This window comes from Empidonax traillii, unplaced genomic scaffold, assembly GCF_003031625.1.
Source record: "Empidonax traillii isolate 1590-97213 ecotype Southwest subspecies unplaced genomic scaffold, ASM303162v1 scaffold193:size819438, whole genome shotgun sequence".
NCBI lineage: Eukaryota > Metazoa > Chordata > Aves > Passeriformes > Tyrannidae > Empidonax > Empidonax traillii.
In genome coordinates, this window is record NW_020955386.1 from 220,654 (window position 1) to 242,771 (window position 22,118).

Here is a 22,118-nt window from a genome sequence, read left to right on the forward strand (position 1 = left end):
CTTGATGCAATACGAAGATCAAGATTTGGGATATCAGAAATTAATTTATTCTATAGAAACAGTTCTATAGTGTGAAATTGGATGATGTAACTGATATCTTAGTACAATGACGTTAGAGTGATAAGTTGTTTCAGTTTTATCTTGTGTAGCATCTTCTTTTTCACTGAATACTACTGAAGAATCATATGTTGTTTCCAGCTCCTCCAAGTTTTAAGTCTTAAATATGTTCAATTACATTTAATATAACTATGCTGTTTCATCACATCCTAATTGGTGATCTTTATGTAGCTCATGTAAATGTGTTTTCTCTTTGGTGAAAAGCATAACTTAAGAAAAAGGAGTTAATGTTCTCTCATTTGCGTGATGGTCATACTGATAGTCACGCTGGGTAAATATGTACAAGGCAGTATATCTACATTAATACTCTAAACTTTCAAACATACTGAGGTGTTCATCTGCTGTGCAATTTATTCCTTTCTTACTTGTTTATAATAAGAAAGGTGCATATTGATATTACAGTGCAGGTGTTACCTTTTGGGATGGGGAATCCTATATACTGGTATAACTCTCCACTGAGCCTCCGTGTTGGCTAAATTTGTTTTGTGGCATCGAATGTGGAGATTTCTGAAACAAATCACTGCTACATCAGTCCAGTTGTTAAATAAGAAATTGATGAAGATGATAATTTGTCCAGCAAACTTATTTTCAGAGATGGTGTGCATCTTTCAGAGAATAGGGAAAATGTTTTTGTTCCTGCTGTATTCTTTAAAATGGAGAATGTGGCCAAAGCGATATTGGTAAGTTTCTTTTCCATTATGGTGTACACTTGTATAAATATTTTTCTTTTGGTTTATTGTATAAATGTGACTTATGTTTGGATGTACAAAACTGAATTAGAAAAGTTGTGTTCTCTCTGTGGGTAGATTATAAATTTTAGCTTTGCTCTGTTAGAATCTGCATTTTTATTAACTGAAAGTATTTAAATTGTTTACTAAACACCTAAACCCCCATAAAGACATGCTTCTTATATTGCAAGTCGGATGATCTTGGTGCAATCTACTGCCTCAAGGTGAGAAAGTGAATATTAAATGTGTATTGAAATTAATGCATACAACTTAATCATTCAGATACAATGAGAAAAAGTGGAGAGAAACTGCAATCTTATAAGAGAAGCTCTTTCATATTGATGAGTTTCCATTTGCCAATAATTCTGTCATTTGTAACTTGAATCATTCATCACCCCTGCAAATGGTTCTTTCAAGACATTATTTGCAATTTTGTCTTGTGTTTTTGTCCTTGATGTTGTGAAAATGACCGTCTACTGTTACAGGAATGAAAAGAGATCTCATTCAAACATCTTTTGTGTTTCCACTTTCAGTGAAAAATGTTTTTCAAACCTGCAGCTGGTTATTTCTGCAGGAGTTCCCACTTATATTCAGGTTTGATTGACATTTTGAAATGGCAGCTTTTCATGAAAAGCTGTTAACTTGTAGAATTTGGTTATGGTACTAAGACAGACTGACTTTGTTCTACTGTTGGGGCCTGTCCAACCTAAACACAATCCTGCATCTGAATTTAATACTGCTACTCAGCACAGGGAGCGTGAGCTTTTTTTCTCTTTTCATTTTTCTTTTCTGTTTTTTTTAACACTGGTGCTTCTGATGTGTTTTTGAACCTGACCTGATAGGTACTCATCTTGATAGCTTCTCTGTCAGTAATTGGATTAATTGGCATTTCCATTTCTCCCTCTCCTGGGCTAGCTAGGTTTGTGCTTGGCTGTGTCGTAATTTCAGTGATGGAATATCTTTTCATTTTACATGATGAAAATAAGTGGAAGATGTTTTTTAATGAGTGTACAAATACTGCGGTGTCTGCCTCAAGATAAAAATTACTATCTGCAGCCTTTATTACTATTTATTTTTGGAATTTGGGGTGTGAGAAAAAAATTAACAATTTTTCTGAGCAATGATTATTGATTTAATTTCTAGTCCAAAACTGAGAAAGCAGTGTATAACACAATTATTCTGCTGTCAGCTTTGCTGAGTTGGTCTTTAATATTATGTCAGAAAGCTGAAAGAAGGAGAGACATTATGCAAAATCAGTTACACTATGCATTTCTTGCCAAGTTTCTAAATAAGGATATAAAGTACCCATATACATTAGCTGAAAGGGAAGAGGAATATTTTTCACTTTGAAAGAGATTACTCTTTACATAAGGGATCTGAAAAAAGCGGAGATCCAAGCATCCTGGCATCTGTCACTGGATGGATGGTCTTACTTGAGTGTGAGGAGTAAAACATGAGGAAATATTTGGGATTTTCCTCAGGTTATCTGTACAGTCCTGTAAGAGTAAATTTTTGGGATTTGTGTTTGGGAGCATTTAAACCTTGTTTTATAAGGATGTGAGTAATAGTGTAACAAATTACAAGTAATCATAGGTTGTTGAGATGCTGATAGATTAAAAACTTATTTTCTATATACCATAGTTAGAATTTCTGATCATCTATTCTCTTAGCTAGTTAGTTGCTTTTATAAAATCTTCCCTGTAGATTTGCACCTACACATGGTGATACACAAACTGATAGATTCATCCAACCCCATGCCACTGTAGTTTGTTTAGATGCTGAGGTGGTAACGTGAAATATGTCCTGCTTATGCTGTGTCTGCAAACGGCTTGAAGGTAATTTGTGATTTGGCACTGATATGGCCACAGTTAATATTAAAAACCATGTGAAATAAGATACTATTTGCTTAATCTTTTTCTTTAAAATGACCTGGACTAAGTGGAAGTGAATGTTTTCCAAAGTGCCTGTTCTGTAGTTTCTGAATTTTGAAATAATTTTTGAATGCTTGCAAGCTTCATGTGAACTTTCAAAGTAAAAGCATTCTAGTTGCTACCCAGACATTACTGTTAAAAACTAATACATGCCACCACTATCCCTGCAAGCAAAGGCAGGATACATGGGTACAAGCTTTTTGATATACCCTTAAGGTCACTGTGAAATACTAGATCAATTGAATTAAATGGCAAACTGCCCACTGACTTTAAATGGAGCCAGGATTTTGCCCTTTAACTCTATCAAGCCCTAAGGGCAAGCAGATTTCATTCTTAAACAGCCCCAGCGTGGCAGTGTTTCAAAGGAAAGTTGAGCTGTTGTGAAGTTTGACCCGAACTGTGCAAAATGCAGAGGGCAGTACCAGGACCTTGAACTGCACTTGGAAATACAGGGGTGCAGGTAAATGGCTACTGTCCTGTTGGGTGCAGTGAACGTGATGACTGTTTTGAAATGCTGTCTGCCATGTCATTTGCTATGGGAAAACACTGTTTTCATGTACTATTGTTTGCAAATAAACAGTCTTTGTTTAAAAATGAATAGGAGAATGCGGAGAACAGATGAGAGTAACCAATAAGCTGCCGCTTCACACTGTTCCCATGCATTGTAACACAGGTGGGATTTTTCTTACAAGTAGCCAGCAATGGGACTTAACATTTAAAATTGGTAACTTGATTTTTAGTTACATATTTAATAGTAACTTTTGCAGGTATTCCTTATTTAGCAATCAGTGGTACATTTTCAATAATGTGTATTGTCATTTCATATGATGCCTTTTTTTAAAGAAGGATATGTAAAGACAGAATGTTTATCAATCAATTAAGGACTGAAACACTAGTGATTTGCAATCACAGAGATTGTGGCTTGCAAGTTAAAGGTTCAGTGAAAAATGTTATTTTCAACCAGGTAAGCATACATTCAACCTTCAAACTCACTTGCTTTAGAAGAGCAAGTGTTATTCTTATTTGCAGTAGTTTAAGTGCTGTATGTTATTATCACGGAGCAAAATAAAAATTCTTTTGTGAACTTGGACTTTTTATGACACATTTATCTGGGAAGAGGAATTAAGTAGCCTTGTAACACAATTTTTTCCCTCTTTCCTCTAATTAGTTGTTTTAAGTGATGATGCTTTATTTTAATTTTACTTCTCAACTTGTATAGAAGTGCTGCTGGGAATGGATTCTTGTACCTATTTGCTCCCTTTAGGTTAGCATAAATTTAGACATTACAAAACTCAAAGTAGGTGCATTGATAATCTGGACATTCTTTGTAAATGTTAAACCCCTCCCCATCTGTTTGATTATTTTTCCCCCAGCCTTTATTCCTGCCTTATAGTTGTCCTTCATTTTATTTTAATTTATCTGATGGATGCAATGAGCTGGAGGGGAGGAGTTAAGGAGATGTTATTTCTGTTCTGCCCTCTTAAATTTGTCTCTTTAGCAAAAGAGGTTTATGTTAGTGACAGATTCACTTATTCCTAAATTATAGAGAAACGCTACTTTTAATTAAGACTGTTCTAAAACAGTGTGTCTGCTCATGTTCTCAATCTTGTCTTCTTAGAAAATGTAAGTTGACTGGGCTGACTTCTTTCTCTGCAACTGCTTCTGTCTATGGTGGTGTAGTAAAGCTTGTTGATGGATGTTATGTATTTATGCTATGATGAATGAATATGTTAGGGATGTCTCAAGTAAATCTGGTTTTGCCATAGCTTTTCCTTGTTTCTCTGAGGGCTGCTGTTAAAAGTGCTCTATTCTGAGTCGTGCTGTCACAGAACCCAGGCATTTTACTGAAAGCACTTGTGTGGATAAGAAATAAATAAAATTGCCTTGAAGTGTATGCAAAATAGTATGTCCATACTCTTTATTTTCACAGCATTCCTTCCCTCTGTGTGCATGTCATTAGACTGTCTCTCTCTTTTATCACATCCTGAGATCTGATCCCATGTCTCTATTACTAGGTACCATATAATTTCCCAGCTCTATTTAGTAAGGCACTATGCTTCTGCCATAATCTTTCCGGAAAAACCAGTATCCCAAGTAAATGGCATATCTTAATGTGTTGTTGGGGTTAGTTATTCAGGGCTTTGAGAAGAAATTTTCTAAGGCTTCTATCTCTTGGGGTATCTGCATCCTGAATTTGAGATACCTTTCAGAAGGGCTTTTTTCCATGAGTGGTTTTCTTTTTTTTGCCTTTTTTTCTTCCATACCATCCATAAAATGCAAGGTACATCACTAGGACAAATAGAAAATAGATTAATATCTAAATTATTTAAATGCATGAATGCTTTATGAAACCTTCTAAGTAGTTCAAAATAATAGTGATTTCCATTCACTATTGTGAATGTGCATGTGCAATAATCTTCTGAAAATGTCAGCGTGGTGACATTCCTGATATCTGAAGATATCAGCAAGCTGGAACTGTTCTGTATTAAACACACTTGTATGTGACAAATGAGTTTTGTTGGTGAAGTTTCAGTCTGCTGTGTAATAAGTTTTGCATAGCAAACTGTTTGCTGAATTTATGCTTGTTTGTATTAGTAGCTGTTGAAAATATTCTAATGCTGCACCTCCCCAAGCAAACTCTTTCAGTAGCTATGACTTGAAGACAGAATTTCAGATGAAGTAAACGTATATTTTAGTGTGATGAGGTACAGCATGTGCAGATTGGAAAGGGAAGAAATCTGATGAGGTATCCAGTGCCTTTCTGTAGCTTTAGAATTGAATGATGGAGAAGGCTGAAAGTACTTAAAGAACATATTTGTGCATAAGCCATCATAAAAAGCATCAGTTGTAGCTTATTGTTTGTTCAAAGTATAAATTTCAAAATGGTTGATGTGGCTAGAAGTGTTTTCTCTTTGTTTGAGAAACATTTTCAAGAGGAAGTAATTGTTTCTCTCATATGATGTGACTTAATCTGTGTGAAGCTATGTGCAATGCTCTCTTCTCATTTTCCTAATTTACCTTTAATTCAGTATACTTTGGACCAGGTTTCCATACCTCATATGTAGAGGTCTTTGGTATGCACATAACTTGAGCCATTTGGATGTCAGCTTCCAGGTCTCTTTTAGAAGTGTACATGAAATGATAAAAATCTGTTCCTCAGAAATCCTATCTAACTAAAAAAACAAAACAAAACCAAAAACAACCCAGCAGCAACAAACAAAAAAACCTACCAACGCCCAAATCCAAGTAAAGGCCATTTTTAATTTTTTTTCACATTGTTTTACAAAGACAGCATCTTAGGAATATGCTTAACTGAAACAGTGTGAGAGGCATTTGCCTTCTTTGATTGTTCATGTGAGGTGGTCCAATTGATGTTGCTAGCAGTTAAGTTGCAACAGGAGAACTTGTGATCAGTTTTTGAAGACACTTTTCCCGCTGCTAGGATTTGACTGTGGTATTATAAGGTTTTGTTTTCCAGGTTCTTGTCCAGACCTTAAATATGTTAGTCTGAGGGGACAACCTAGTTAAATAAAAATCTTGATTCCTACTTCAAAATAACTTAGTGAAAGAGGGCAGCCTAATTTTTCTCAGTGAACTGGTCGTATGAGCACTTGCTCTGAAAGAGGACACAATGGGTTCAGTTATGGCATTTTTTTTACTCCTTCTGTAAAAAAGACAATGGTTTAATGAGATGTTGTTATTAGTTCTGAATATCATTCACTTCAGAGGCTGTGTTTATAATTGGTTTTTACATTGATGCATAGAACAACTCAAAACAAAGATACAAAAACATCTGTAAACTGACCCTGGGCCAAGCAATCAGTGAACATAGTGATGAGTGCATTAACATCATAAAATATTGGAGAAGCAAAATGTATGCTATTTGCTTCTGGGTAATGATGCTTGGGTTGCAGTTGGGAAATGAAGAGTTTTGATCCTTTCTGTTTCATTTACTTCTTTTTTAGTTTAAAAGAAATTAATAAGTTCTTGTGAAATTACTAAGTTCTTGATTTGTCATCTGTGAAACTGGGACTGTTCTCGGGTACCTGTATCAAAGTAATGTGAAGATTAAAGGTTCTGCAATGTGTATGTGACTGTGGCAGGGGAGGTTATTGCTATTCCAATTTCACAATATGCTACCAAACCCACAACTGTTACTGTAAGCAAATATCTCCCAGAAGTTTGGTCACCTACGGGTCAAAGTAGCCCGAGTAAGTACACCAAAACCAAAAGTCACCACTTTGTTTCTCTGCAGTACCAGCTATGCATTTTCTGCCACTGAAAGTTAGAAGAAGTTAAGAGTACTTTGAATGTTTTTTATGAAGTGACTTCAGAGTTTTTGAGAATGCAGTACTCTAACGTGCAGATTTTCTAGACTCTTAGAAACTGTATTTTCCTCTTCACATTCTTGACTCCCGGTGCTTTTAAAGAGTAAAAAGTAGAGTGGTATTCTGAAACTTTTCCTCTGGTGCTTTGTATTTTGTCAGCCTTGAACTTTTCTTAGTTTTTGCAATCACATGGAAAGCTAATATTCTTCTAAGTCTGCTGAACTATCTACCATAGCTCCTGAAAATTTCCTATCTCCTGCAGGATCGCCTTTTTACTTAAGTTGAACATAAACTCAGTATTCAAGTAGCTGATCAGTAAACTTTGGTAGCTCTTAATCTGAGTTATTTAAAAACTGTCTTTTGGTGTTCTTAAAATACAAATTCTATACAGAAAAAAAACACTGAATAATAATTTATTCTTTCATATTTAAAAATTCTGAATTATTTTACTATAACTAGTTTGCCAAAGCAGGCACACATTGAATAATCCTATCTAATAATTTGGTTGATCCATGTGGTACCTCATCTCTTAACTCCCAGTCCTGCAATGCGCAGATAAAACTGCTACTAAACTTTTGTCCTTGATGAACATAGAGGGACATCAGACAGTGATTTCAGTGGAGCAGGCCTTGATTCTGTAAGTCATAAGTCATCTGCAAGTGGTGAGAGACAGAGATAAATAAGTGCTGCAAAGTCAGAGGTAGTTTTAGTTCTGTTCTTGCTCGATAATATACCAGCTTGCAGTTGTAAATGTTTGTAGAAATAGAGAACCCTATTCCCCCTACCTTACAAACGTTATCAAAACCTGAGTCAGTAGTTGCTTTTTGAATTAAATGCTTTTGTAATCGGAATTCATAAAGATAGCTGTTTTTAAAATTATGTTTTAGGACTTTCCTAAAGTATTAAATCTTAAGTTTTCAAATACTTTATTTCTTATTTTATTTTTTGTTTTTCCCAAGCTTGCCTAAAACTTTAATTAGGTTTTAGATCCTTTATAAAATAAAAGAATTTTCAAGGGAAATAGTGATCGGATTACTGATTTGCAGTTAATATATTTGTATGTGCAGTAGTTAAAAACTCTGTAACCTGATAAGTATCTTGTAAACTTTGTAAGTCAGTGATAGTAATACAGTGATTATTTACAAGTATTCCACTAGAGGATACCTAAGAAAACTTTTTCCCAAACATTTTTTTTATAACTTTGTTGCACTAAAAAATTATACATTATTTTACACATTTACAAATAATTTAAGTACTGTATGTTTAATGTTTTAAAGAAACCTTTTGAAAGAACTTCCAGATCTCAAATATAAGTAAGGGCTATCTTATGAGCCTACAAATCACAGCATCTGTCAGGGATGCTGATAAAATAAGTGATTTGTGCTTTTTCCATTCCACCTGCTGAAGTCTTATTTGGTTTTGAAAAAATATGGATAGTGCAAGAGTACTCAATTGCTTTTTTTTTTTTTTTTTATGGGGTAGTACATGCACTGTTCTTGTTTATGCCATTCTACTAGTTAATTTTGATTTCTCACTTTTTATATTACGCTAATCACATTACTAGTAATGATCATATACTGTCAATAGCCATGGTGGTTCTGAAATGTTTGGTTTTGAGAATGACAGAAATGTTTGTGTTCTTGTTCACTTGTAAAAATTGTCATTGAGAGCTTAAGTTTTTAGTGCTGACAAGTTAGCACAGCTCATTTATTATTGAGTTCTGTCAACTTTTCAACCTCCAATGTGCAAACATTTTGTTTATGCTGTTTATAAATATGTACTAGATGTACTAAATATATGTCTTAATGCAATTTTTATTGGGCTTAGTGCAGAACAGATTTTTGAAGACACAAACTTACTACATCTTACTGATTTTTTTACCCGATTAGTTACTTATGCTTTTGCTTTAAATATGCGTTGCTGTTATATGTAATGAGTGGTGCTGAAATTGGTTTCATTTATCAAAGATGTGAATGACACAATGGATGCTTATGTACTCTGCCTGTCAAATCCATAAATGCTGGTAACTGAGCTGACTTCTGTTTTTCCACATGTTTCCTGGTTTTCTGTCAGCTTTCAGTCTTCCACGGGTCATTCAGTCAACACTACTCTGAGTGACTTTTTTGAGTTGCCATATGTCAATCACATTTATTTTCTCTGCTTTTTAATAAGCAGAGAAAATAAGCTTGCTTTATTTGGTTTTGGCTGTCTTCTGCATGACAGTGTCTTGCATTCTATTTCAGTCCTAGCTGATTTTTGCTTTTAGCTGGGCTGTTGTAGAGGTTGGGGTTCAAGGGGGAAGGAACTCCTGATGAAAGTAAAGTAGGAGCCAAACAGAACAGAGGGAGATAGCAGTAGAATCTGCAAGTGTTCTTAAAGCATATTCTATTTGAACTGATCTGCTTTAAAAATAGAAAAAGGTAGGGACCAGAGAGCTGAGGAAGGCTGAATTTCCTTTATGTTTTTTCAGCAAGCATTTTCAGGAGGTGGTGTCACCTTAAATAAAAACCTTTTTTTTTTTTTTTCTTCTTAATTATATCTTGACTAATTCTGTTGGTGTGGGATTAAAAGAATGTGGAATTTCACTGTTTGGCATCTACATTTTTTCCTAATGAGGGAATGCATATGTCATTTTATCAAATACATTCTCAGTGCATTGCTGATATGAGTCACCTGGCGTGGCAGTTGCTGAGTGTGTTTGAATACTAAGTTTGAGAAAGTCAGTGAGCACAAGAAGTTGCTTATAGGAGACCCCTAGGATACAATAAAATATGCATCAACTGTACTAATCTTTCCAGGAGATACCCTTAAATGAATTTTTGTTTTTGTTGTAGTTTTTAAGAGTATTTCAAGTACCATGTTCCTTGTTAGAGATGAACGAGAGAGATCCCAACGTGTCTTCAGTGGAGCTGGAAGAAGTGTGTGTATTTATGTCCACTCTTACCAAGCTTCTCACATCTCCTGGGGACTCCCTTTGCTGTGAGGGAGGCTGGCGGGAACTCTATACCCAGGAGCTGCTGTTCCTCACCCATCTGCTGCAGGGTGATGGATGGTCACTGACTTCAGACAAAACTGAATTCCCACAGATGAACAGACTCACTCAGACTTCGTGACTTCTGTCTTGTCCCTCTAAAAGCTATACAATTCCTTCTCCCTCTATTAGTGTGATCTTCCTTTTTTCTCTTTCTCTTATCCTTCATCACTCTTCAGGAAAATCTCCAATTGAATGTGTTGCCTTTCACCCATGTGATCTGTGAAACTCCACTTCTGACGGTCCTTATAATTATATCCACCCTGTATTTGTAGAGCTTTAAGAACTCCAAAATACATATTTGGACTGAAATTGAAATGTAAGGCTTTTCACCATCAGTAATTTGGATGATCACCTCTACTACTTATTGGGGAAAATGTCCTTCTGAAATCTCCATGAATTATGTGGTTGTTTATAGTTACAGTTCAGATCAGCCTCTTGGTCACATAACAATATGCATTGGAGAAAACTGGTATCTGCTCTGGAAAGAGGAAGGTGTTTTTGGATGTATGTCATTTGCTACTAGCTTGCACGTATGAAAGAACCTAACTTTAGACATCAGACATGTCAGCGGTGGGACTGAATTTGTGTAACAATCTTAGCAGTATAGTACGAGTAAATATAAGATGAATTCCAGCTACTTGCAAGTAACTCAAAGCATTGACATGATAAACTGGTACTTTTTTTTTTCTTTTTAATGTTAGAGCTGACGGACTTTGTTTTTGTTCTATTATTTTCTTTGAGAATACAAATCCATTTCTCTCTCTTGGGATATTTCAGTGATAGTAATATGCTGTTAAAATAAACAGAATTTGGATTTTTGAAACAAGAAATGAAAGAGAGTTAAGTGCATACAATAACAATATATCCTATAACAGTATAACATTTGGAGAAACCACAAGCAATCTTCAAAAGAAATACTGGAAGTTAGACCCTTTTATCAAACATCAGAGGGATAAGCTTGTTTTCTTAGAATCTAACTGGAAGGGATTTTCCAGTGGATGCTAGAGATTAAAACCCCACTCCTAACCTTTGCAACTTTTCCACCTGGCATGTAAGGTGCTGCCTTTCTTTTTTTTTTTTTTTTTTTTTTTTTTTTTTTTTTTTGTAATTGTGGACATGAAAAGGTGCATCTCCTTAGACTATTTCTGCTACATTAGTCCTGCTGTACTTAAGGGCTTCTTATGAATGCATTTTGCTTTTGTGGTTTCACAAGCATTTGAAATGCAGTGAATTGTATATAGGTTACAGCACTAGTAATGTTTTTCTCTTTTTTCAATTTTAAAACACATTTCCATGGGTTGAATCTCTGTAAAATAATATAGTTTTGAACTTTGCTTTTGAACTTTGCTGTTGTCCCACCTAATTTCTCTTCCAGTAAATGTCATTCAGTTTGCACATTTTTTAAAATTAAAAAATAGTATTATTTCAAGAGGCATGTTGGCTGGTCACACACGCCAATATTAAAATTCGTGGATACAGAAGTTAATGGTAGGTACCAACAAAATGTTTTATGGAGTGTTAGAAGTGTTTCAGGACTTACTTAGACAGAAAAAAGTTAAATTGCATTTACTTTATTGAAGGCTGCCTTTGCGGATTCAAAGGACGAGTGAGGTATAACTTGATCAAAACCCAAAATAGATTGTCTGGCCTACAGCTCGGTCGTATTTAGAATGAATACTGATCTTGTTATAGTACTGTAAATACTGAGCCCGGGTCAAGAACCTGCAGGTTGCTGCCCAGACTTGAGGACTCATCCCCTGCCCACTGCTTTCTAACCAGCATCGTTAGGTCATGTCTGCACTGGATTTGTAGGCTCTGCAGGGTATGAATAATTCCTGTGCAACTGTGTTGGAAGGTGACTTGCTTGACTCGTGGGCGTTGTAAAGTAATAACGATGCACGGACTGGTCACGTTGATATCTGATAATGTTTGTAAATGTAAAATAATTATTTAAGAATTGCTGTGCAGTAGAATTTTAAGCTGTTTGCATTTCTCTTTCAGAGACACATGCAATCATACCATACTTTCTGTAATTGTGATGTTTATAGGGAACCAGGAAAAGGGAACCAAATGCATTGTAATTATGTGTATTGTTTTTGGTGTTGGGGGGGGGGGTTAAATTGCTGAAAGTGAAGAGGTTGAATTTGTAATTTACTTGCATGTTAAAGCTGCCAGTTCCAGTCTAACACTAGTAATCTAGTGTTCAGGCAAAGTTAGTGTGCTGATCCACTGTTTATGCTCATGTAGATGGACTGAGTACAGCCTCCAGGCTTCATGTGAGCTGTGGTTCTTTGACTTGATAAATTTGCCACGCTGATGACAAATGTATTTTTACAGTTTGTACTGCTATACTGCTAGAAATAACTGAGCTGAGAGGCTATTTAAAATACTCCCTTCCTTTTATATATCAGCAGGTTTTTGAAACTGGAAAAGGGCTTTCAATTACAGCTGCAGTAGCAACCTCTCAAGGAACAGATAGGGTTTTAATAATGTTAATTATTTCCAGTGAGTGTTTGTTACTCTTGAAACTGAGTCAAACAACAATCCTGGTGTCCAATATTTCTAAGGCAGATTAATTTCTTAAGTCCTCCTCACAAAAAGCTCAAACCAAACAGATGTCTAACTACTTGCTAATATTATCTGTGAAGTAAGGTGGCTTTGTTTTCTGAAGAGTGATGATAAACAAAAGTTTGTGAATTTGCATTGGACATCCTGCAGTTTGTGTCAAGTCCCTTATTTCTGCTGGCCTTAGTTTCCATAAATTGGGAGTATCGATGCTTTTATTGTTTGAAAATCATCATATAAAATTAAGTCTCCTGGTTCAGATTTACTGTTGCAACAGTGCCAATATTTTAATGGTAAATTAAGTAGTTTCTGAGTATCCTTTTAATATAACCTTAGTAACTTATTTGCGTGGTAAATTCAAGATGTTTGGAAGTTGCTCCAAAGGACATGCTCCTACTTGTTAGACATAGCTGTCAGACCACCTTGACTCTGAGCTTAAAGACTATACTTAATAGTTCTAGCAGGAACACCCTCATGCATAAGGGTACATTCAGAGTCAGTGTTCATAGGAGAGTGTTTTATTTAGAAAGCTTTGCAGGGGATCACAGGGGATCAACTGATGCAGCAATTTGCCATGGTGTGTGAAAGGGTTGTCAAATGCCGTGCAGCATGAAGTTCTGCATAAGCTCACTTTGAAAGCAGCCTTGCATTTTGAACTTGGGCTTTATTTGTGCAGGTTTTATTCTGATGCTCTTAATGCAACAGTTCATCGTTCCTGCCTTTACAGACCCATTGTAGAGAGTGAGTAGCGTGGTGTATGTGTGCCTCTAGTAGTGTCTGAATAATCTGATAACACCTGAGTGCATATAAATAGTACACAGAAGTATATAACACTGTCTAACCTCTGATATTTGAGATGATGAGTGAAACTGTTGGAAAACTGGAAAGCACACTGCACTTACAGTTTTCTGAAGTGTAACCTGTTAGCTGTAGGACATCTTGGCAATGGTTTTGGGATAATAATTTTTTAACTACTTTTAGAAAATAAGTGCATAACTCTTCTCTGTGCTTTGTACCAGTATAAAGAGAGGTCTAGAAATTTCTTCATCATAGCCGAAGGAAGCTGTGATGGCCAGTAGCTGCTTCTTGGGAGGCAGAGTTGCCAGGTGTAAAGTTTTCCTAGCTTTTGCAACTTAACATTATTCGCTAGCTGAAAGTATCTTACTTCTGTGAGGTATTGGTATCTTAGGGATTGTTAACTTAGGGAGTGGTTTATGGTTATCCTATTCTGTCACATCTGCCCATTCACTTTATCTATGCCTTCACATAAGTGTTGTGATTTGCATTCCAAGTCGTACAACTCTTATGTGTTGGAGTAATAAAGAAAAACTTATGCATGTCTCATTTTATTATTTTAATGATGACTGGCAAACAGCAATAAAGTAAAAAGATTCAAATCATCTTTGAGAGACCTAAGAACTTCTTGTCTTCCTAGCAAGAGAAATATGCAGTTTTTCCAAGATGTGTGTATTCTCTCATGTGAATTTTACACAAACTATTACATCCACAAAATTCAGATCTTGATCTTTAGGTAAATGCCAACTTTGCTTTTGGAACTGAGGATATATGAGCACTGGTCTTTCTTCCACTGTCAAGAGATATTTCAGGATACTTAGCTTTTGGTTGTGATATATCCTTTCCTTGGTTTGCAGGGAGTATAGTTGGCTGAATTAGTATCTAGGTTCACTTTCCACAGGCTGGAATAAAGCTTCTGCTGGATCAAATCTCTTCCACAGAACTGCTTAGAAAAATTAGGTCAGATCAATGGATTTCCTTCTTTGCTGCGCCTTATGCTATAAGGCATTGTGGAGACAGTGATGGATGTTTCTGTTTTGAATCATGTAACTGCATGTTGTTCCTCCTGAAGAATGATCATGTTAATGAATGAGACTAAAACCTAGGGAAGCATCAGTTTAGTCATCTCTTTGCCACTAGATATATTTTATATATTCTATAGACTCTATATACTTTGCAGTTGGTTTAGACCAGATTTTTTTTTTAGAGGTGTCTGAGAACTGCTACAGTAAATGGAACTTGTTAATGTAACTTGTGAAACTATATCATCATCAACTTCCAAGTACTTTGGAGTCAATAGCCTTTCCTAAAAGCAGAAGGATTTTTCCTCTGCATTTTTTTCTTCTTTTGTCTTCCTTCATCACAATGAAAAAAAAAATGTTAAATTGGTATCTTTATCTTACAATGAGCTTCAAATTAAAAATTTAGTGAAAAACCTAGCACAGTATTTGGCAGCTGTACTTGGCAGAGAAGAGAAGATGTGGGTGTTGTTTCTCAACAGTTTATTCTGTTTCTTGTGCTGTGTTATATAAATACATCCTTGCAAGAACGTTCATGAGAGGTGGAAACCTGTAGCTCTACTATATTACACAGTTAGTGCCAGGAGGAGGAGGGCACATATAGAAGATCCTCATTAAGAGAAGCTACATCTTCAGTAAGTCAGAAAATAGAAATACTGAACTTCATTTAAGGGTGTGGGTTTTTATTTATACCTCTTTATTCAAAAAAGAAGTTATTGTGTTGTAGTAGCAGCACTTTAGTGAGTAGAAACTGATGTTTGGTCTGCCAAGTATGCAAGTAAGCTTTGTGGCTGTAAGACCAAGACTGTGCAAATGCTGGTACTTACATATGTACATATTTTTTTGCATGCAAAGTTTATATAGGAGGAGTAATATTGCAGAAATACAAGCTTCTTGTTTGTAAGTAACTTTAATATGTATCACATCAAGAAAAATACATCACATTACCTGAAATAGGGAGCTACGAAATACATTGCCTGAAGTTTTATGATTTTTGGGGGGTTATTAAGCACTGTTTGATGAACTACCAGTATTAGTAGATTGAGCTTGGTGCTACTGGCATGTTAAACTTAACCGTGAAATCTTTAAAAGATCTGAATGGCTTAGAAGGTAAAACAAAGTAGTGGAAGAAGTTTTTGGTGTCTTGGCTGGGATCCAGCTTGATGTCCTAAATGAATGCATCATGCAACCACAACAGATCAACCCAGATTTACATGAGTGATGTATAAGAGCCCTGAAGCTAAGCCAACATAGTGATTGAATTAGCTCCTGCATTTAGAGAGGCTTCTCCCTCCAGGTCAGACTTCTAAGCACTGGTGGGCTTGTGTGGGGATCTAGCAGTTACAGGCTGAAGTATGCCTACATTTGGGAGGAAAAGAAATCTTAGAGCTTCAGAACTTTTAACTTTGACAAGTGTGACTGATTTTCTTTTCAGGAGAAAAGTGGGGAAACACTATGAACAATACTGGAAAAACTGGAAGAATTTCCATTAGTGGTGCTTCGGTCAAGGACCTGCCAATCTTCCTAGAAATATCTGTTCAAAATCTAAAACATTCTGTTGCTATGGGGTTGATACAGACCTTATGTATTTCCCACCTTCATACAATACCTGGCTTGTTCTTTTAGTAAATAATAACTATACCTTTGTGTGATACTCATAAATTGGAAAATTTTGCAAATGTCTGTGTGTGCAGGAGCAAAAGTACAGCACTTGTGATCTTTATTTTTAAAATATTATCTTACTTTTAATAAACAGATTTTATAAGTAAATAAATGTCAGATTAAAGACAAGACATAGGGGATGACTAGAAGCATTATTCCTTGTAAGTAATCATGTATTTAATACAGCTTGGTTTTACAAGATGCAGGGAAATACGTATTAAAAACAGTACAGGGACATGAAGAGTGTCTTTATTCTAGAGATCTGTACCATGACAAAGATGTTGCAAAGAGATACTGGAGATCTTCTAAAAATATATTCTACAATTCATCTTTTTAACTAGTACCCTCACATAAGATATAGATAAGTTCCAGCAACTATTTTATTGATGTTAGTCTTGTTTGCAGTTCTTATTTATTTATGCTTTGATACTTCAGTAACCCAGTATCTCCATTTTTGTTTCTCAGCATGATGTATCACAGACCTTGCTCAAAGCAACTCTGGACAGTGTGGTTGAAGAGTGTGTCAGCTTTGTTGGAGTTGATATTAACATCTGCTCAGAAATACTATTAAGGTGAGTGAAACATTTTCCTATTCCAGTAATTACATGGCTCTGGATCAGAGAGTCTCTGTTTAGTCTGCCATCTGACTCAAGCTCAGCTGGAGCAAATGGCTCTTGTGTTAAACTTCCAATTACATGAAAATGACACAGTAAGACAGTATTTTACTGAATCATTAGGAGTCAGTTTTTAAGGGTCTGTGTGATTCTCCAGGGTAGGACTATTCTTCAGAGAAAACCAGATATTTAAAAATTTTGATCCAACACTGCAATTTCAGAAAAATGTGATATAATTAATTTGTATTTTTACACTGAGAAAGGGATTTTCAAATGTACTTTCTGTCTCTTAGAAGGTATTTTTATAGGTACTGCTAAGTGGAACAGGTTGTAAAAGTTGGGCGAGGAAAGGAGAAAAGAAAAGATTTAAGGGGAAACTGTTGAAAAATTTATCCCTTTTTACTGATTCTTTTTTTTTTTTTTTTGGTAGTTATGCCATGTTTACTTGGAAAATGTTCTGGACTTTATTTTTCTTGGTTAGAAATTAAAAGCTCATTCTTTCTTGAACGTGAAGAGTTCACTGTGGTTTAGATGACAAACTCTAAGAAGAGCAAAATTGTTGGTATCATCCTCCATAGTATGAGGGGAAGAAGAGGAGTGTTCAAAATCTTGGTAGTAAAAATTATATTGGGTATCAAAGTTAGGAAAAATGTATTCTTGCTAGCTCTCTATTTTAATCTTTTAGACCCTTTTTAATCTTTAAAACATCTTTTCATATTTTGAAAGAGTCTCTCTATTCATTCTGGGTTTATATTTTCTCTTCCATATTCTTTTTCTGTATGTCCAGCCCTTAGCCTGATGTCTGATTTCTTCTGTCTTACCTGCTTTCAGATTTAGATCAATTTTTAATAAGAAAGCAAGCAATGCATTTTCATTCATAGCATCATAGAACAGAATGATAGAGTATGCTGAACTGGAAAGGACTTATCAGGATCATCAAAGTCCAACTTGTGGCCCTGCACAGGACATCCCAAGAATCACACCCAGTGCCTGAGAGAACTGTCTAAATGCTTCATGAACTCAGAGAGCCTTGGTGCCATGATCACTTCCCTGAGGAGCTGTTCCAGTGCTCAGCCACCCTCCGGGTGAAAAACCTACTCCTGATACCCAACCTAAACCTCCCCTGACTCAGCTCCATGCTGTTTCCTTGAGTGCTGTCACTGATCACGAGAGCAAAGAGATCAGTGCCTGCCCCTCCATTTCCCCTCGTGAGGAAATTGTAGTACTGCAATGAGGTCTCCTCTCAGTCTCATCTTCTCCTGGCTGAACAAACCAAGTGACCTCATCTGCTTCTTATAAGGTCTTCCCTCTAGACCCTTCACCATCCTCGTGGCCCTCCTTTGGACAGTCTCTAATAGCTTCATGTTCCATGAATAAAAGCCTACATGAGCTCATGCAAGGGGTGAGCATTGCCAGCCTTCTCTGCAGGGTACAGCTATAATGTGCACTTCAGGAGAAACCATCAGCCTGAGGTGCTGCAGTCTCCACAAACCTGTGAATGTGGGGTGACCCTGTCCCATTATGGTTACAGGTGGCAACCACATTGAATAAGTACTTTGTGTGGTTGAGTTAACCCGGCTTACAATGTTTATGTGCCTGTGCCAGCATCGAGTTCTGGATCTAACCTGATCCTCAGGCTGTTCAATTCTGCTGTTCTGTGTAGGTGCAGTGTAAGTTTCCTTCAGACGTGCAGCTTATGAAACTGTCACCCTAGCTAGATTGTACCATGAGCAGGGCTTTCTGCTTGTGGTTTCTGATACTTCAAATATACTTCTTGACACATATTACACATGGAAGGGATGACAATGCTACAGTATTTACATTACTGGTGAGTATTGTGCTTGAAAGACTTGAGATCATCAGTGGAAAATTCTACGAACTGTGTGATGTTCCTTTGTCAGTGTAAATAAGCCAGATTTCATAATGTTTCTAAGAAATTTTTGAAGAAAATTCCATTCCTAATGATTAATATTCTGACTGTGGTTAAAGGTGTGTCCCTCCAATTTAATTCTGAGCTTTCACCAACTTCGGATTATTTTTTTAACTTTTGCTTGAGGATTAGAATAACGGAAAGATTTTTTTTTCTTTTTTTCCCCTGAATTTTTATGATTCTTGCTGGCTTTGCTGGTGGTGTTTTTCTGTAATTGGTCCGTGCCATTCCGCAAACAGGTCTCTGCTGCTGTTGACTTAAAGCGGCGTCATCTGATATTGAACCTAGTGGGTGACATTTCCTTCTCTAGTGCCATGAGTAACTGCCCACGAGAGCTCATTTCCCTCTTTCTATGATTAGCCTACTCCATACACAGAAAGTTGCACTCACATGTACATACAAAAAATGTGCAGCAAACCCACTGGTTCCTGAAGGAACTTGGCTAACTACTGTTGCACTTCATAGGTAAGTTCTTCGCCAAATCCAAGTTACCCTCAGAACAACTCGAGCAGCTTGTTCCCAGCTGCTTTTCATCTCAAGAGCAGCTGAGAGAAAAGCAACAAGCGTTGTAGATGGGTTGAATTGTGTGAGGAAGGCAAGCTGCTCCCAGCCACTCTCCTTCTGCATAGCAGAATCAGCCCTTCATGTTGGGGCAAGATATTTTGGTAGCAATGGAAGAGCTGAGAAGGGGCTGTTCATACAGGAACAATTTATCTGTCCTGAACTCTCCTCCCACGTCTTTTCCTGAAGAGGGCAGCTGGGGGCAGACCATAAGACATGACAAATTGAATTGCCATTACAGAAATAGCCAACAGATCATAAATTACACATCCCTGGCTTACTAGTTAGGCACGTGCAAAACCATATTGCTGTACTAAGTTTTGTTGGCTTGAGTGGATTCCTTCCATAGAACTAAGAGAAGGGATCCTTTTTCAGATGATGCCTTTGATCTGGGTGACTTTTTGCTAATTTCTTAGCAGTTTTTAAGTTTGGTCAACCAGTTTTTCTACAGAAACGTGTATCCTTGTAATGGATAGTACTTGCATTAATGACCATTTGATGTTAATAAAAGTATTTTGTAAACTTTTCTCTTAGACACATTGCAGGACTGAATGCTAACAGGGCTAAAAATATAATTGAATGGCGAGAGAAGAACGGACCGTTTATAAACCGAGAACAGCTGAAAGAAGTTAAAGGTTTGGGTCCCAAATCTTTCCAACAGTGTGCTGGCTTCATCAGATTCAATCAAGAATATATAAAGACCTTTTGCAGGTAATAGAGATTTTAGCAATTCTGGCTAAATTATCCAAAATAGCACAAGACAACTTTTTCCTCTTTTCTGTTTTGTATTCAGGCTTGAGACTCGAGGAATCCTAGACCCATGTACTCTGAAAGATGAGAAATAAACTTGTTGAAGTCAATGGTTGAAGACAGTTCTTCCTCTGAATAGTCATGACTTATTAGCCTAGTCCTCTAAGTCCAGTTTTCAATAAATATGTAAATGTAGTTAAAAATTCTGTCACTGAATTGGTAGAAGAAGCTTGTCATGCAGCAGTATTGGGATCTGAGATATTAAAATTTTAGTGTTGTGTTTCAGACATGATTTAGAGATTTGTAAATTAATAATTTAATTTTGTAAAGATTGTTTGGCAGAACATAATGGTAGTAAACTAGTGCAGATTTTTTGAGAGCTTCAATTCCTTAACTTGGAGAGAGGAAGTTGAATAGCTGCCTGGATCAAACTCTGTCTTTGTTATACTCCTCTACCTAGTAAGCGTGATGCAACTGCCGTCTGTCTCAAATATGTGAGCTCAGTTTTTCAACAGTAGGTCGTGCTCATCCCTGTCATCTCATTCTCTAATTCTGTACCAAGTCTTTTCCACTTGCAACCATTCTTAGTGATCCTCTTGACCTGAATCCTTCCTTTCTACAACTGAAAATGCCCTTTCTAGGGCAATTTCTCTTCTCCTGCCTTTCTCATCTCTCCTTCCAAAATAAAGAACTAAGAAAGGGCACAGTGGTAGCACCGCACCCACCCTTTTGCCAGTGACTCTTCTCAAAAAATATTTTCCTGGGAAGCACATGCTGTTTTTTAGCCAGCCCAGTGCTCAGAAGCAATACTGTATTCCCAGTTGCTGCTGGCCAAACAGCACAGGCGTAACTTCCAGGCAGGAGGTAGGCACATTAGGACTGGCTTACTGCCCAGGTGGAAGGTATACAGATTGGTTGCCCATCTGGCAGGGAAGCATATGCTGCAGGCCAAATGGTGCTCACTGTAAGCACCAGAAGACCAAAGAAATTGCTTCCAAGGCTGTATATGATCGATAGGTCTTACCATGTACAGATGTGTTCTAGTGGATGCTGGAATACAACAGAGGAAGAAAGGCTGATGGCTTTTTATTCCCTGCAAATATTTACTGGTGAAATGTGAACATTGTTTTGGATTTTTTTTTTTTTTTAACCTTGTTGGAGCATGATTCTGATGTTAGTCGGGTTCCATAAAACTTGAGAACACTGTATAACCTGAGAAATGAAGTTTGGGGCCAAATAAAGCTCCAACACCATCGCCTCCAGAACATTTCTTGTGGGTCCAGGTGACAAAATGAAAACTTTTGAAATGATTTTCAAGAAGGTTTCATTTTTGTCCTTTCTAATCATGTTGGCGGCTATAGAGTGTTGTATGAAATAATTTTTATGCTTTCTACTTAAGTTAACAAATAGTGGTTATTTTAAAAATTGATATGGAAAGAGAAAGTTAAGTCTTCATTTCTGTCAACAGTTGATGCGTAGAATCCAAAGTACCAGTGCTAGTTCCAAGTCCTTTAAAGTTTTGTCCTCCAAAAGCAGGGACTACTTATGATTTAGGAAACAAAAAAAGAGGCACGAAAGGAGTGTTTGCAGTAGGAGTCATTGATACCTTTACTGTATTCTGAGCAATTTTTTTATTTAAGAGAAACTTCAGGGGAAGAAGTGTGTAGGTTTCATGCGTGGACACTGGCCTAGTATCATCTTCATTGAGAATGACATGATCATTTTTGATTTCTGGCAGTAGTAAGAAACCTGAACTTGGAAGTCGTGCACTTTTGACAAAAGCAGGTGCTCTGAGTAAAAAGAAGAGTAAACCAACACCAAGTGCCTGGCGACAGCCCAATCCTTTGGACCAAACTTGTATTCATCCAGAATCCTACAACCTTGCAATGAGGTAAGTAGTGGCAAAGCTTTTGAAGCATTGACAGCATCAATTTTTTAAATGAAAGTACTGATTTTTCAGTCTGCTCAGCTTTTTGAGACAGGAATAATTGTTTTAATTTGATACTTTGTCTTTCTTCAAGAAGGTGGTCTGCTTCAGACATGCGAGCATGTATCATTACTATTAGCCTTTAAAATTAAATTCA

General features: G+C 36.6%; 1 protein-coding gene across 4 annotated transcripts in view; it reads left to right on the top strand.

Moving 5' to 3' along the window:
- Nucleotides 1-22,118, top strand: part of SRBD1 (S1 RNA binding domain 1) — a 123,747-nt gene that overhangs the window by 87,739 nt on the left and 13,890 nt on the right. For all 4 annotated transcript variants that reach the window (XM_027886729.1, XM_027886727.1, XM_027886730.1 and 1 more), the window contains 3 exons: nucleotides 16,645-16,751; nucleotides 19,819-19,995; nucleotides 21,773-21,925. In XM_027886729.1, the coding sequence (XP_027742530.1) occupies nucleotides 16,645-16,751; nucleotides 19,819-19,995; nucleotides 21,773-21,925 (437 nt within the window). The remainder of the gene's footprint in view (nucleotides 1-16,644; nucleotides 16,752-19,818; nucleotides 19,996-21,772; nucleotides 21,926-22,118) is intronic.